This window comes from Bufo gargarizans, chromosome 6 (genome assembly GCF_014858855.1).
Source record: "Bufo gargarizans isolate SCDJY-AF-19 chromosome 6, ASM1485885v1, whole genome shotgun sequence".
Lineage (NCBI taxonomy): Eukaryota > Metazoa > Chordata > Amphibia > Anura > Bufonidae > Bufo > Bufo gargarizans.
In genome coordinates, this window is record NC_058085.1 from 74,333,113 (window position 1) to 74,346,596 (window position 13,484).

The 13,484-nt window shown below is 41.6% G+C and overlaps 1 protein-coding gene across 1 annotated transcript in view; it reads right to left on the reverse strand.

The window, feature by feature from the left end:
* SLC12A5 (solute carrier family 12 member 5) overlaps window positions 1-13,484 on the reverse strand; it is an 82,813-nt gene that overhangs the window by 5,214 nt on the left and 64,115 nt on the right. The window contains exons 14-23 of the mRNA XM_044297376.1: window positions 13,270-13,368; window positions 12,723-12,842; window positions 11,561-11,665; window positions 11,306-11,474; window positions 11,007-11,202; window positions 10,045-10,214; window positions 8,986-9,117; window positions 6,901-7,008; window positions 1,688-1,810; window positions 1,420-1,598 (exon numbers count right to left, since the gene is read on the reverse strand). Of these exons, the coding sequence (XP_044153311.1) occupies window positions 1,420-1,598; window positions 1,688-1,810; window positions 6,901-7,008; window positions 8,986-9,117; window positions 10,045-10,214; window positions 11,007-11,202; window positions 11,306-11,474; window positions 11,561-11,665; window positions 12,723-12,842; window positions 13,270-13,368 (1,401 nt within the window). The remainder of the gene's footprint in view (window positions 1-1,419; window positions 1,599-1,687; window positions 1,811-6,900; window positions 7,009-8,985; window positions 9,118-10,044; window positions 10,215-11,006; window positions 11,203-11,305; window positions 11,475-11,560; window positions 11,666-12,722; window positions 12,843-13,269; window positions 13,369-13,484) is intronic.

Below are 13,484 nucleotides of genomic sequence, written 5' to 3' on the forward strand. Positions count from 1 at the left end.
ACTGATGGACAGGGGTCTCTCAGCCGTTGAGCCCCTGCAGTTTCAGACACTTATTCCCTGTTGTATTGGGACAACTTCTTTAAAATCATGATATTGAATGCAGGAAGATGCTTATGGAATCCACATAATGAAGGGAAAAAAGCATAACTTCTCTCCATGCACTGTTAATGATCAGAAAAAGTAGATGGAATCTGTTTGCAATTAATTTGATCCACTTTTATTCTTGGATCCAATATTCCTTATTCTAAGGTGCACAGAAGATCGGACAACTGTAAGTTAGGTGCTTGGCTGTCACACAGCCGGTAACCTACTAGAAGCACAATTTACACAGCACTCAAGTCTGCTGGCAGGCACTAACTTGGCCATACAGTTCAGTCAAATTGTCACATTACCAGAGGTGTTAACCCTCTAATATGGGGTCGTATTGCAGTTCCAGTTAGAGGGAAAATAGCAGTGCTCTCCTATCTATAGCCCAAGAGCTATCCCAATTATATATGAAATACTAAGGGCAACAGTGGTGGACAAAAAAATGTTTAGGATTTTTCACAGGATTATAATGAGCATTTTTTCCACTGGAAAAATTATATTTTATAAGATAGATAGATATAGATATAGATATATATCTTATATATAATATTTTTAGGCCAATGTTTCTAAAAACAAAAAACTAAAATTGATTACTAGGTTTGTAAAAATTGCAAAAGGATTGCTAGCTTAAAGGGTTATTCGTGTAAAGATAATGATGACCTATCCTCAGGCCTCTGGTGAGTGCTGCAGGCTCCCGTCAGTGTTATAAGCACAGCACCATATATCGTGCAGCGGCTGTGCTTGATATTGCCGCTCAGCCCCATTCTCTTTAATGTGCGGTGATGTCACATGGCCTAGGAAGAGGCCGCAATGCTCCTCTAACAGCTGATCGTGGGAGGGGTGGGGCCCTTACTGATCTGATATTGATGATCCATCCACAGGATAGGTCATCAATATGAATTCCCAGATAACCCTTTTAAGGCTGTTTGGGCCACACGTGCATGACATATCTGTGCACTATGGATGAAAATAGTTTTGGTGTTTAAAGGGTTAAAAACTTTGCATATATTCAAACATAAAAAGCTACACACTGTTCCAATGCATCTTAAATTAAAAAAAAAGGAAGCAACTTGATTACTGTGTTCTAAAATATATCTATTTTTTGTATAAAACATCCATTATGTGTCCACAGCTACATGGTTACAAACTAGGAGTCTGTGTGCAATCTGATCCTGCAGTCCTGAAGAGAGGAACACATGACTGCAGGATGCGTGTAATCTGTAACCAACATTGAGGTCTCCATAGCAGCTATAGTTACCTAGAAGCTGCACAAATCTAAGTATCCCCACTGAAGGACTTCACATATGTGTAGATATAATATATCATACTTACGGTTTCATGTTAAAAAAGTCTCTTATTCCTTCTGGAGTGCTAGGACTTTTACTTTTATTTTTATCTGTTGTAAACTTTTCCTTTGTCCATGTAAGGTGCACCTTTTCTTGAGAAGTATCTGGCTCTTCTGGCGGAGATTGCGGTGTACTTGTTGCATTTTCCTCATGTATTAATTTTTCCTGAGCGTAAAGGACATCCATATTTAAGGAACGAGAGGAAAGGGAGAGGCTTTCGAGGGCAAAGGCAACAAATTGGATTCAAATTTTACCTCTTCCTCTGGTTGTTCTTCACAATCTCCCACTTGCTCTTCTGGAACACTCAAATGCAATCGAGAATTTGTAGGGTTCTTTCGTCTTATTGAACCACGTGATTCGTCGGTGATGCTCTGAATCTGTATGAGAAGGATAATAAATAAGTGCGGACCACATCTGACGTGTGCTTTTATATATTTTTTTCCTTTAAACAGGGCATGTTGCCATTTCTGACATGACTGATTTAGTAAACACATGGGACTTGAGCAGAGCAGAATTACGTCACAACCAGAAGGCCTCAGGGAAGGATACGTGAAGCACATAGACAATAAATGGAGAATAATAAACTCACAGATAGTTGATAGCAAACTGGATGAGGATGGCGACGGATGAAGAGATGGATTCCAGGAATGGAACAGACGGCAGACTGCAGTGTTGCACAGGTGGAGAGCGATGAATGTGGATTTGCAGAATAAACCTAGCAGAAAACTGACCCTGACCTGCTAAGTCCAAATGGCAAAAAAATCACAAAACCTAAACAGCAAACGGAAAGCTGAACCCACAGCAAACACAACTACAGTATAGACGGCGGTAAGAAAATGGAACCACAAATTCCAGAATATACTCAAAGCAAGACTCTGGGAACAACTGCCCTTAGCATTTACTATATTCAGCAAAGAGTCACAAATACTAAAAGTATTTTAAGGTATAACATTCCAAAACACCAGATGAACCAAGATGATAGCTAGATTCTGTTTTTGCAGTGTAGCAACTGCCTAAAACAGTGAGCAACAGTCAAGAGCTCCCTGTTGCTCGTAATTTCTTTTGAATCCACTCCTGGCTTTAGCTTAAAAAAAAAAAATCTGAAAAATGCTGTGTGCGGAACCACTCTAAAGCTTCTAGATCTTGATTGTAATTATTACTGTGCTTAAAGGGGTTTTCTATGATTTTCATATTGATGGCCTATCCCATCAATCAGCTGTTTACAGCTTACCAAGCGCAGCGACGTCCATTGTATCTTTCCACATGCAACATCTCTCAAGTGCAACTTTTTAAGTGCACAGACTGAATTATACCAGAATGTAATATTATGGATATTGATTCCACTTTGTCATCACTGCTTACTGACCATCACCCAATTCTCTCATCTCCAGGTATGATTGCATTGAAGCTTACTGCTACACCCAGCTTTTCCAGTCTGATATTGTCCACCCCCTCTCATCTCTCCTTCTAAATCTTGGTATGATTGCATTGAACTATTAATGTCTCTTATCCTGCTGGATTTATTGAGTATTTGTTTACATTGACTATTTCACCCCTGTGTCTGGTGCTATCTTGATTTGGCCATATGTAGCCCCCTCCCCTCTTGGTCACACCTGATTGATCACTGAGTGGTATAAATCTAAGGTCTTAGGTCTTCCAGACCTTGGTCTTTCCACATGCAACATCTCTCAAGTGCAACTTTTAAGTGCACAGACTGAATTATACCAGAATTGAACCAGAAGGGGGCCACAGGTAATTACAGACATAGTCAATGCAAACAATGTTTAAATTTTTCCTCGTACTCCTCCTACTTGTCCATAACCTCCTGAAATACCCCCACATCCATTCACCCAGCAAGGAACTATTCATCTCTTCGTCCATCTTACCTTCTCATCTGACCGCTTGCACAAACCTGTTTGCCAACATAAAACACTTCCTTCCCAAACACACACAGACACCTCATGCCCTCTCCTATTCTCATCTATTAACACTTTCTCTGCTTCTCCTTACTGCTGGTGATATCTCTCCAAATCCAGGACCCCCTCAGCAAATCTCCATTATCACCTCCATGTCCCACTACAAATCTCCGTCTACAAATTTCTACAACCCCTTAAACCTAATAACCATTCCTCTGACCCCTGTGCCTTTAGTTCCTCTTGCAGGAGCATTATGGAACGCGCGCTCCGTCTGTAACAAACTGTCATACATCCATGAACTGTTCATCTCTCAAAACCTTTCCTTTCTGGGTCTCACAGAGACATGGCTGACACCCTCAGACACCACCTCCCCTGCTGCACTCTCTTATAGTGGATTTCAATTCACTCACACCCCCCGCCCTGGCTGCAAACATGGTGGAGGAGTTGGTCTTCTATCAGACACCTGCTCCTACAGCCCAACTCCACTGCCACCCTCCATTACGCTCACCTCATTTGAAGTACACTCTGTTCGCATCTACTCTCCCTCCAACCTTCAAGTAGCAGTCATTTACCGCCCCCCAGGCCCAGCCACCATATTTCTTGACCACTTTAACACCTGGCTACTACACTTTCTTTCTGCCGACATCCCCACTATCATCATGGGTGACTTCAACATCCCTATTGACACCTGCCACTCGGCCGCCTCTAAACTCCTGTCGCTCTCTTCCTCCTTCGGCTTATCACAGTGGTCTTCAGCTCCCACCCACAGAGATGGTCACACTCTGGATCTGATCTTTTCCCGCCTCTGCTCCCTATCTAACCTTTCTAATCTGCCTCTCCCCCTATCCGACCACAATCTACTCACCTTCTCTTCATTGGTCTCTTTGTCAGCTCCCCCAGTCCACACACTAGCACACCCCCGCAGGAACCTCAAACAGCTTGACTTTTGCTTGCTTTCTGACTCTCTTCTCCCACTCTCTACCATCTGTTGCCTCCAAGACCCAGAAGCTGCTACCACCCTATATAACACCACATTAAGTACAGCTCTGGACACTGTTGCCCCCCTCACACACAACAAAATCCGGAAAATCAACAGACAACCCTGGCACACCAACCTGACCAAAAAACTCAGACAAGCTTCCAGGGCTGCTGAGCGGCAATGGAAGAAATCCCATTCTAAAGATCATTTCACCGCATACAAGCAATCCCTCCTCATATTCAAATCCTCACTCGCTGATGCAAAACAGGCTTACTTCTCATCTCTCATATCTTCCCTGTCCCACAGCCCTAAACAACTTTTTAGCACTTTTAATTCCCTTCTCCGTCCCCCAGCGCCCCCACCCTCTCCTCTCTTCTCAGCTGAGGACTTTGCCAAATATTTCAAACAAAAGATAGTCCACATCAGAGAAAGCTTTACTACACAGTCCCCACAGACCCTCTACACAACTGCTCGGTCCTCTTCTCCCAAAACCCACTTCTCTACCATTACAGAAGGTAAACTCTCCACTCTACTCTCCAAATCTCATCTGACCACCTGTGCACTTGACCCAATCCCATCCCACCTCATCCCTAACCTCACTGCAGTGTTTATCCCAGCCCTAACTCATCTCTTCAACCTATCACTAAACTCTGGTGTCTTCCCCTCTGCTTTTAAACATGCTACCATTACACCCATCCTCAAAAAACCTTCACTTGACCCATCTTCCTTGTCCAGTTATCGCCCCATATCACTTCTTCCGTATGCGTCAAAGCTACTTGAACAACATGTCCATTCAGAACTGTCCTCCCACCTCTCCTCCTGCTCCCTCTTTGACCGCCTACAATCTGGCTTCCGACTCCACCACTCGACCGAGACTGCCCTTACCAAAGTCACCAATGACCTACTCACAGCCAAAACCAAGAAACAATACTCTGTCCTCCTTCTCCTTGACCTGTCCTCTGCCTTCGACACTGTTGACCACTCCCTTCTGTTGCAAACTCTCTCATCTCTTGGCATCACTGACCTGGCCCTCTCCTGGATCACATCATACCTCACAGACCGGACATTCAGCGTCTCCCACTCCCGCACCACCTCCTCGTCTCATTCCCTCTCTGTTGGTGTCCCGCAAGGCTCTGTCCTAGGACCCCTGCTCTTCTCTATCTACACTTTTGGCCTGGGACAGCTCATAGAGTCCTATGGCTTTCAGTATCACTCCTACGCTGATGACACACAAATCTACCTCTCTGGTCCAGACATCACCACCTTACTATCTAGAATCCCACAATGTCTATCTTCTATATCATCCTTCTTCGCCTCTCGCTTTCTTAAACTTAACATGGATAAGACAGAATTCATAATCTTTCCCCCATCTTGTTCAACCCCCCCTACAGACCTATCTATCACGATCAATGGCTGCACACTATCCCCAGTCAACAAAGCCCGCTGCCTTGGAGTGATCTTGGATTCTGCCCTTTCCTTCCGACCGCACATCCAAGCCCTTTCCACCACCTGCCGTCTCCAACTCAAAAACATCTCCCGCATCCGCGCTTTCCTTAGCTTTGAATCTGCGAAAATACTTGTACATGCCCTTATTATCTCCCGCCTAGACTACTGCAACATTCTCCTCTGTGGCCTTCCATCTAGCACTCTCGCACCCCTCCAATCTATCCTCAACTCTGCTGCCCGACTAATCCACCTCTCACCCTATTATTCCTCTGCCTCTCCCCTTTGCCAATCCCTTCACTGGCTCCCCATTGCCCAACGAATTCACTTCAAAGTACTTACAAATACATACAAGGCCGTCCATAACCTGTCCCCTCCCTACATCTCTGAGCTAATTTCCCGATACACCCCCACACGCACTCTTCGATCCTCACAAGACCTCCTTCTCTCCTCTCCTCTTATTGCCTCTTCCCACAATCGACTCCAGGATTTCTCCCGTGCATCCCCTATACTCTGGAACTCGCTACCCCAACATATCAGACTCTCACCTACAGTGGAATCCTTCAAAAGAAACCTGAAAAACCCACCTCTTCAGACAAGCCTACAACCAGTGACCCTGCTGCCTCTATACCGCCACGACCTGCTTCACCCGCACCTACTGTGTCCTTCTCCCATACCATGTAGATTGTAAGCCCTCACGGGCAGGGCCCCTCTCTCCTTCTGTACCAGTTTGTAACTAATTTTGTTTATGATTAGTGCAATTGTCTGTATTATGTATGTGCACCCCTTATCATATGTACAGCGCTATGGAATGAATGGCGCTTAAATAATAATAATAATAATAATTGTATAGTGGCTGTGCTTCGTATTAAACGAGAATCTGCTGCACCTAGGCTATGTGCCCAAATGAACGTAACGTCACATGGTCTAGGAAGAGACCCAATCGTTCACAGAGAGTGCGGCCTCTTCATACAGCTGATCGGTGCAGATGCCGGGAGTCAGTCCTCCGACAATCTCATATTGATAACATCCTGCGGATAGGCCATCAATCTATAAATCCCAGAAAACCCCTTTAATTCAAAATGATATGCAATTTTGCTTTTATCTTTGAAGAATATTGTATATTCACCTCCCTCTCCCGTTCTGTTTTTGTCAAATGCATTTGCTTCAGGATTTGAGATCGTTGTTCCATCACTAGAGTCTTCTCATATGTGTATGCTGAAATATCGCTGTCATGCTAGAATGCAATGGAATAAAAAACAAAAACATACCAATACTGTAAGTGATATAATTTGAGATTGAGTTTGATTTGTTAAAATTTGTTTTAATTCCTTAATGTTCCTTTTAATATATCCAGGATACAATAGTCCATTCAGCTATTAAAACTTGGAAAAACCCAATGATATATAATGAAATCTGTCAGTCTCTATTTTGGTTATATAGTCAGTAAGGTAAAATCCTAAAATAAAGGTCCTTTTTTAAGTCACCGTATTCTTCGCCCCCATAAGATGCACTTTTTACCCGTCTTATGGGGCGAATGCTGGCAATTTACATTGCAGTCTGCGATGTATTAGTGAGAAGGAAGAAGGGACTGTAGTAGGCGGGGAGAGCGGCGGGGCCATGCAGGCACTGTACTGTCCCCTCCGCTCAGTATGTACTGTATTATACGTATATATTGTTAATCATAATATCTAAACTGAATAATGATGCACTCCACCTGTGCTTACCGGTACATGTCACGCTCCTGTAGTAAGCACTAGCAGCTAGCAGGCAGGCTGGGCGGCCGTAACTCACTGAGGTCACGTGCCTGCTCCGCCTACTATATGAATGAAGAAGGCAGAGCAGGCACGTGACCTCAGTGAGTTACAGCCGCCCGCCCTGCCTGCTAGCTGCTAGTGCTTTCTACAGGAGCGTGACATGTACTGGTAAGCGCATCATTATTCAGTTTAGATATGATGATTAACACTATGTTTAATACAGTACATACTGAGCTGCGGGGCCAGAGTACAGTGCCTGCACTGCCCGCCGCTCTCCCCGCCTACTACAGTCCCTCCCTAGGAATCTGTGGATGGGATAATGATGGGGGGGTCTGTGGATGGCATTATGATGGTGGGGGGGGGGGGGTCTCTGGATGGCATTATGATGGGGGGGATCAGTGGATGACACATAGCAGTGTCATCCACAGATCCACTACCCTATAACAGTGCCATCCACAGATCCCACCCATCATAATGCCATCCACAGATCCCACCCACCATCATAATGCCATCCACAGATACCCCCCACCATCATAATGCCATCCACAGATCCCCCCCACCATCATAATGCCATCCACAGCTCCTCCCATAACAGTGCCATCCACAAACCCCCCCACCCCATAACGGTGCATCATCCACAGATCCCCAATAATAGTGTCATGCACAGACCGCCATTAGTTCTAACCCACCAAAAGCACACCTTTTGGTTTAAAAATATTTTTTTTCTTATTTTCCTCCTCAAAAACCTAAGTGCGTCTAATGGGCCGGTGCGTCTTATAGGGCGAAAAATACGTAACAGTCTTGATATGTACAGTGTCCTGACTTAAGATGACTATACACATTAGAGTAGAAATGTCCAAATGGATTGGGCACTTTAGATACCCCTATTGAAATAAATATGTATGTTTATAGAGAAGTTGATATAGCTCATCAGGAGAAATGTCCTTAATGTGTATAGCCAGCATTAGTGAGTAGATCACAACAGATGTATTTTTCTCTGTTCAGTGTCAGGATCCAGTCCATCAGCCCCGGAGATTAGCAGAAGGAAAGAACCTGCATTGACAAGTGGTACGGTTTCTTTCCTACAGCTTTAGGCTATGTAGTGCTAGTTGAGTATCAGACTGATTACTGCATGTTGTAAAATATATTATTAATATTGTGACTAGTTGAAAATTTTTACATAAAGACAGACTTAGAAATTTCTTATGCCTAATTTTGCAGTTATATTTATCTAGCATATTTATCAGTCGGCACTACGGATGTAGCGTGGTGGTGCACGTGTCCTAGGGGTTGGCGTCCTGTATAAATAGTAATAGCAAAGGACCGGCACTCACTCCTGGTTTCTTATGAAATGTTTGTTTATTGCCACATATTTGTGACGCGTTTCAGCACAATCTGTGGCTTCCTCAGACAGTTCTGCTATGACTAATATTTATCTAGCATGTCATAAATCTTACCATCTCTACGACCTCAATTTCTGCATTAATTCTTAGGTGGTATAAGAAGGTGCTTAGATCCTTTTTCATCTGGATACTGTTGTCATCCATTTGAGCCACTGTGAAAATCCGCATTGTACATCTTTTCCAAACCTTAGTAGACAGGATGCATTGCAATTATTTATTTGAAATTATTTAAAAGCCTTTTCAATATAACTGTAGGTTGTTATGTGTATATTTGATGCTGTGTAAGTTTTTATGTTACTGGTTATAATCAACTAGTTCTATATCATCTGATCTGAATATCAGTTTGAGTTTTTGTTTTATCTAGGTACTGTTAAATGTATGTTAAAATTATATTGAAGGTATTTCTGTTGAGAAGCAATGATTTTTTATAATTTTTTTTTTTCAATACGTGCAAAGAACTTTTTTCTTTTTCTTACAGGGGAACAAATCTGTTCAAATACAGTTTTTTATTATAGAATTATTGTAATTTGTATAGTTGAAATCTTTATTCTGTTTAATAAAGCAAGTAAATTGCTTATCTGTCATTTCTGGCACTAATCTAGGTTTAAAAAATGGCCAAAACAAAACTGCTTTCTAAAGAAATGTGTTTATTGATGTTGTTTGTTCATCTTGTGAAATGACTGTTCCATGCATCAAGTTGCCAAGAAACGGAAGCATTCCTACAAGAGTATCCACTACTGTCTTCTGAGAAGAGATCTAATCGGGACAGAACATGAACGGCTAGGACTGAACACTACTGGAGAGGAGAATACAGTATATACAGCTTTGTTGGTGTTTTTTTTTTTAAAGACCATAGAGAAATAAAAGCTATGCAGTTTTCCACTCTCCTGAACCTGTATGTATAGAACAATTGCATTCAGTTCGGGCAGAAAGTCAAAAGTAAGAGGGCTGTCTTGTCTTATACTATATAAAACAAAAAAAACTATTATATGGCTTCATTAGAAAATAAAAACATTTGATATTAAGATAATTAGCCTTCAATATTGCTCTAACCATTATTATCTAGGTGGCTTCTTGAACATTCAGATGTGCTTGTACTGTACTGTTATTTACCTTGTGGTGACGCAGAAGGAATGGCAAAAGCATTAGCATACCGCCATCGTGAACCACCCACCAGACATCAATATTTCCTTCAGAAAATCTTTCCTGATTTCCAGGGAACATTGCCACATTCTTTGTGACAATCAAAGCCAAATGAGCAGCAGTGGTTTCCCTAACAAGCTCTGCAATGATAAAAAAAAAAATGAATAAGGTTACTTTCACACTAGCATTAAAGTTTTCCGGTATTGAGTTTCATCATAGGGGCTCAATACCGGAAAAAATGCATCAGTTTTATCCCAATGCATTCTGAATGGAGAGCAATCCGTTCAGTATGCATCAGCATGTCTTAAGTTCAGTCCCTTTTACGGTATTTGGCCAGAGAAAATACCGCAGCATGCTGTGCTATTTTCTCAACCCAAAATTCCGGAACACTTGCCGGATCCGGCATTCATTTCCTTTGAAATTAATTAACGCCGGATCCGCTACAAAGTGTCACCGGAGAGACGGATCCTGTATTGCAATGCATTTGTCAGACTGATCTGGATCTGGAAACAAATGATATCCTTTTGCATATGGATTTCCGAATTCGGCAGGCAGTTCCTGCTAGATTCTTCTAACGCTAGTGTGAAATTACCTTTACAAAAACAGCTATGAAATATAGCAAGCACAATACCGCAGCATGCTGTGCTATTTTCTCAACCCAAAATTCCGGAACACTTGCCGGATCCGGCATTCATTTCCTTTGAAATTAATTAACGCCGGATCCGCTACAAAGTGTCACCGGAGAGACGGATCCTGTATTGCAATGCATTTGTCAGACTGATCCGGATCTGGAAACAAATGATATCCTTTTGCATATGGATTTCCGAATTCGGCAGGCAGTTCCTGCTAGATTCTTCTAACGCTAGTGTGAAATTACCTTTACAAAAACAGCTATGAAATATAGCAAGCACATAAAAAAAAAGAGGCAGTACCAATGAAATTTCTCCATGTCTGGTGGTCCTCTTTCTGTCTCCAGTTACGTGGCCATCCAACAAGGACCGTGTTATGTTGGAGCCCTCCAAGGCCACTGGACTGTATCAGATGAGAAATTCCATCTCGAACATTGGAAGAAATAACTACCTGGCAGAAACCTTTTACCTTTTCGGCTTCCATAAGCCTACGGATAGACTGGAATAATATGACAAAGATACAGAGTATGAATCCTAAAACACGGCCAAGATTTAGTTAAGCATATATCTACTGTGTAAAAATAAGAATACATGCCATTTACCTCTTCAGCACGTTGAGATTGGGGATGATTTTCCAGATATGTCCCTTCCAACACAGAGCCAACAATGGTCAGTCCTTTACCTGCCTTTAACTGATTGGTTAGAGAAAGGAGCTGGGGATGAACAACATTTTGGTCTTGATCCACTCGTACTAGAACAAGCAACTGAGGCCTACAATAAAAAAAAAAAATTTTGTTCTAGAAAAACACTGTTGGAAAAGATCTCTTTTTAAAAAATTTATTTTATAACATACATACCTCCAATTTTTGGTATGTGGTGGGCCCTCCTCCAATCTTAAAAGAGCATATCGAGCAGCACTGAGTGACAGTCCACGAATTCCATCTCCCCATTCCTTTTCAGCCCTGTATATAGAGGTCCGGTATATTAAATGCTGGAATACCTCATAATTCGATTAGTTTTGCTAGAGACAAATTCTCTAATTTGCTGCAGCTAATATGCTGTGTAACAAACATTATCAATTGTATCCTAGATATACATTTCACTGAAGAACGTAATAAGACATACTGGTGAAAGAAACAAGTCTCGGCAGCTAAACAGCTGTCAAAATAATTACAGAAGTGTTATCCTTGGACTTACTCATTTTTATTAAAGAAATGTAACATGCAGTTGTTACTGCAGTATAGGCCATTTCTGCTGAAAAAAAATTCAAGTCATCAGTGGAATAGAATATTGGATTGTAGTAAATGGTGGTCCCTCCATATACAATATTAAGTCATTCCAGGACGAGTAAGTTGAAACTATTGTAACTTGAGATCATAACTCCTGATGGTTCTGAAGCCCAAAAAATGTCTTCCCAAATTGAAGAGTAAAGAAAACTAAGCAAATAACTAATACAGACAAAGCATGCCCTTAAATATACTCATAAAGAGCAGATGGAGGCTGTTATTCACTTTCCAGGACCGAGATCATATACAGTACACAAAGTGTACCATAAGGATAAAGCGGCCCTCATCTGAATTCCCGCTAAGACAACCACCTCTAATAGAAAAACAACGTTTCACAAGAATGGTATAAAAAGTCAACAATGTTTGTCACCAACAGATTATCTGACCAATTTCTATCCAATCAGACCAATAGGTGTATGTAACAAAAGATCTGTGTGTGTTAACAGCCATCTGACCAATGATTGGTCCGAAAATCTATCAGATAATCTGTTGGTGTAATACAGCCTTAACAGTGGGATCCATGTCTATATGGGAGTGCTGAATGCTACAGAAGGACACATTTTATGTAATATTCCATTTCTAAAACATTTCAGTTTAAAAAAAATACCCCTTTCTGACATTTTTTTCATAGTAAATATAGGAAACCATGTCTACTTCTGCACTGCCACTATTTGCTATGATTTTGAACTTTTTTTTTTTTTTTTTTTTTTTTTTTTTTTAAATATTTGCTTACCCACGGTACTCAATGTATTTGTAGATAAGACCAGCAACCAGCATAGCCACAAGTGCATAATACCAAGAGCAGATAAACATCAAAGACAGACATAGGCTCATTCCAAGGAAAGAAAGAGTCCTGCAAAAGAGACCAAATATGAGTTTATTTTTATTGCAAGAGACAATTCTTTAAACCTGTTTATGTGGGGGCAAACAAATAAATGAAAAAGATTGTAAATCTCTTTCCCAATAGCAAAACCCCAGCGTCGCCTAAAATTTAGCTTAGCAGCTAAGGTTCTGCTATTTGTTTAAAGAATGTTAGGGCCTGCAGGCTTGTCCAATCTCTTAGAAGATGGCAGCCTTATGGATCAACCGGAAGGAGAAGAGTAGATTACCGTATACCACAGTTAAATCACACTTTTGTGAAAATATAATCCATGCAAATTTATTCTAAAGTCTTTCCTTAATATAAGCGAAATGTTACTTGCGAGATCGATTTCTCTCACATAAAGGTTGTATCAAACCAACCTTTCCACATATTGTATATATTGCAGGCCTTCACTCACCAGTGGTAATATTTGAAGCGAGGCCTCCAGTTGGGAGTCCTGAGCAATGTCTGAACTGCGCAGGCCAAGTTAACAAACATGTAACACATCAAGAAAAACCTGCAGTCACAGTGAGGAAGAAAAAAGACAGGAACTAGAAAGTTAGAAGCAGTCACAGAAGAATCTGAGATAAAGTTGTGAAAATAAGAGCCTAAGATGTATGTTGAGAACAAGTA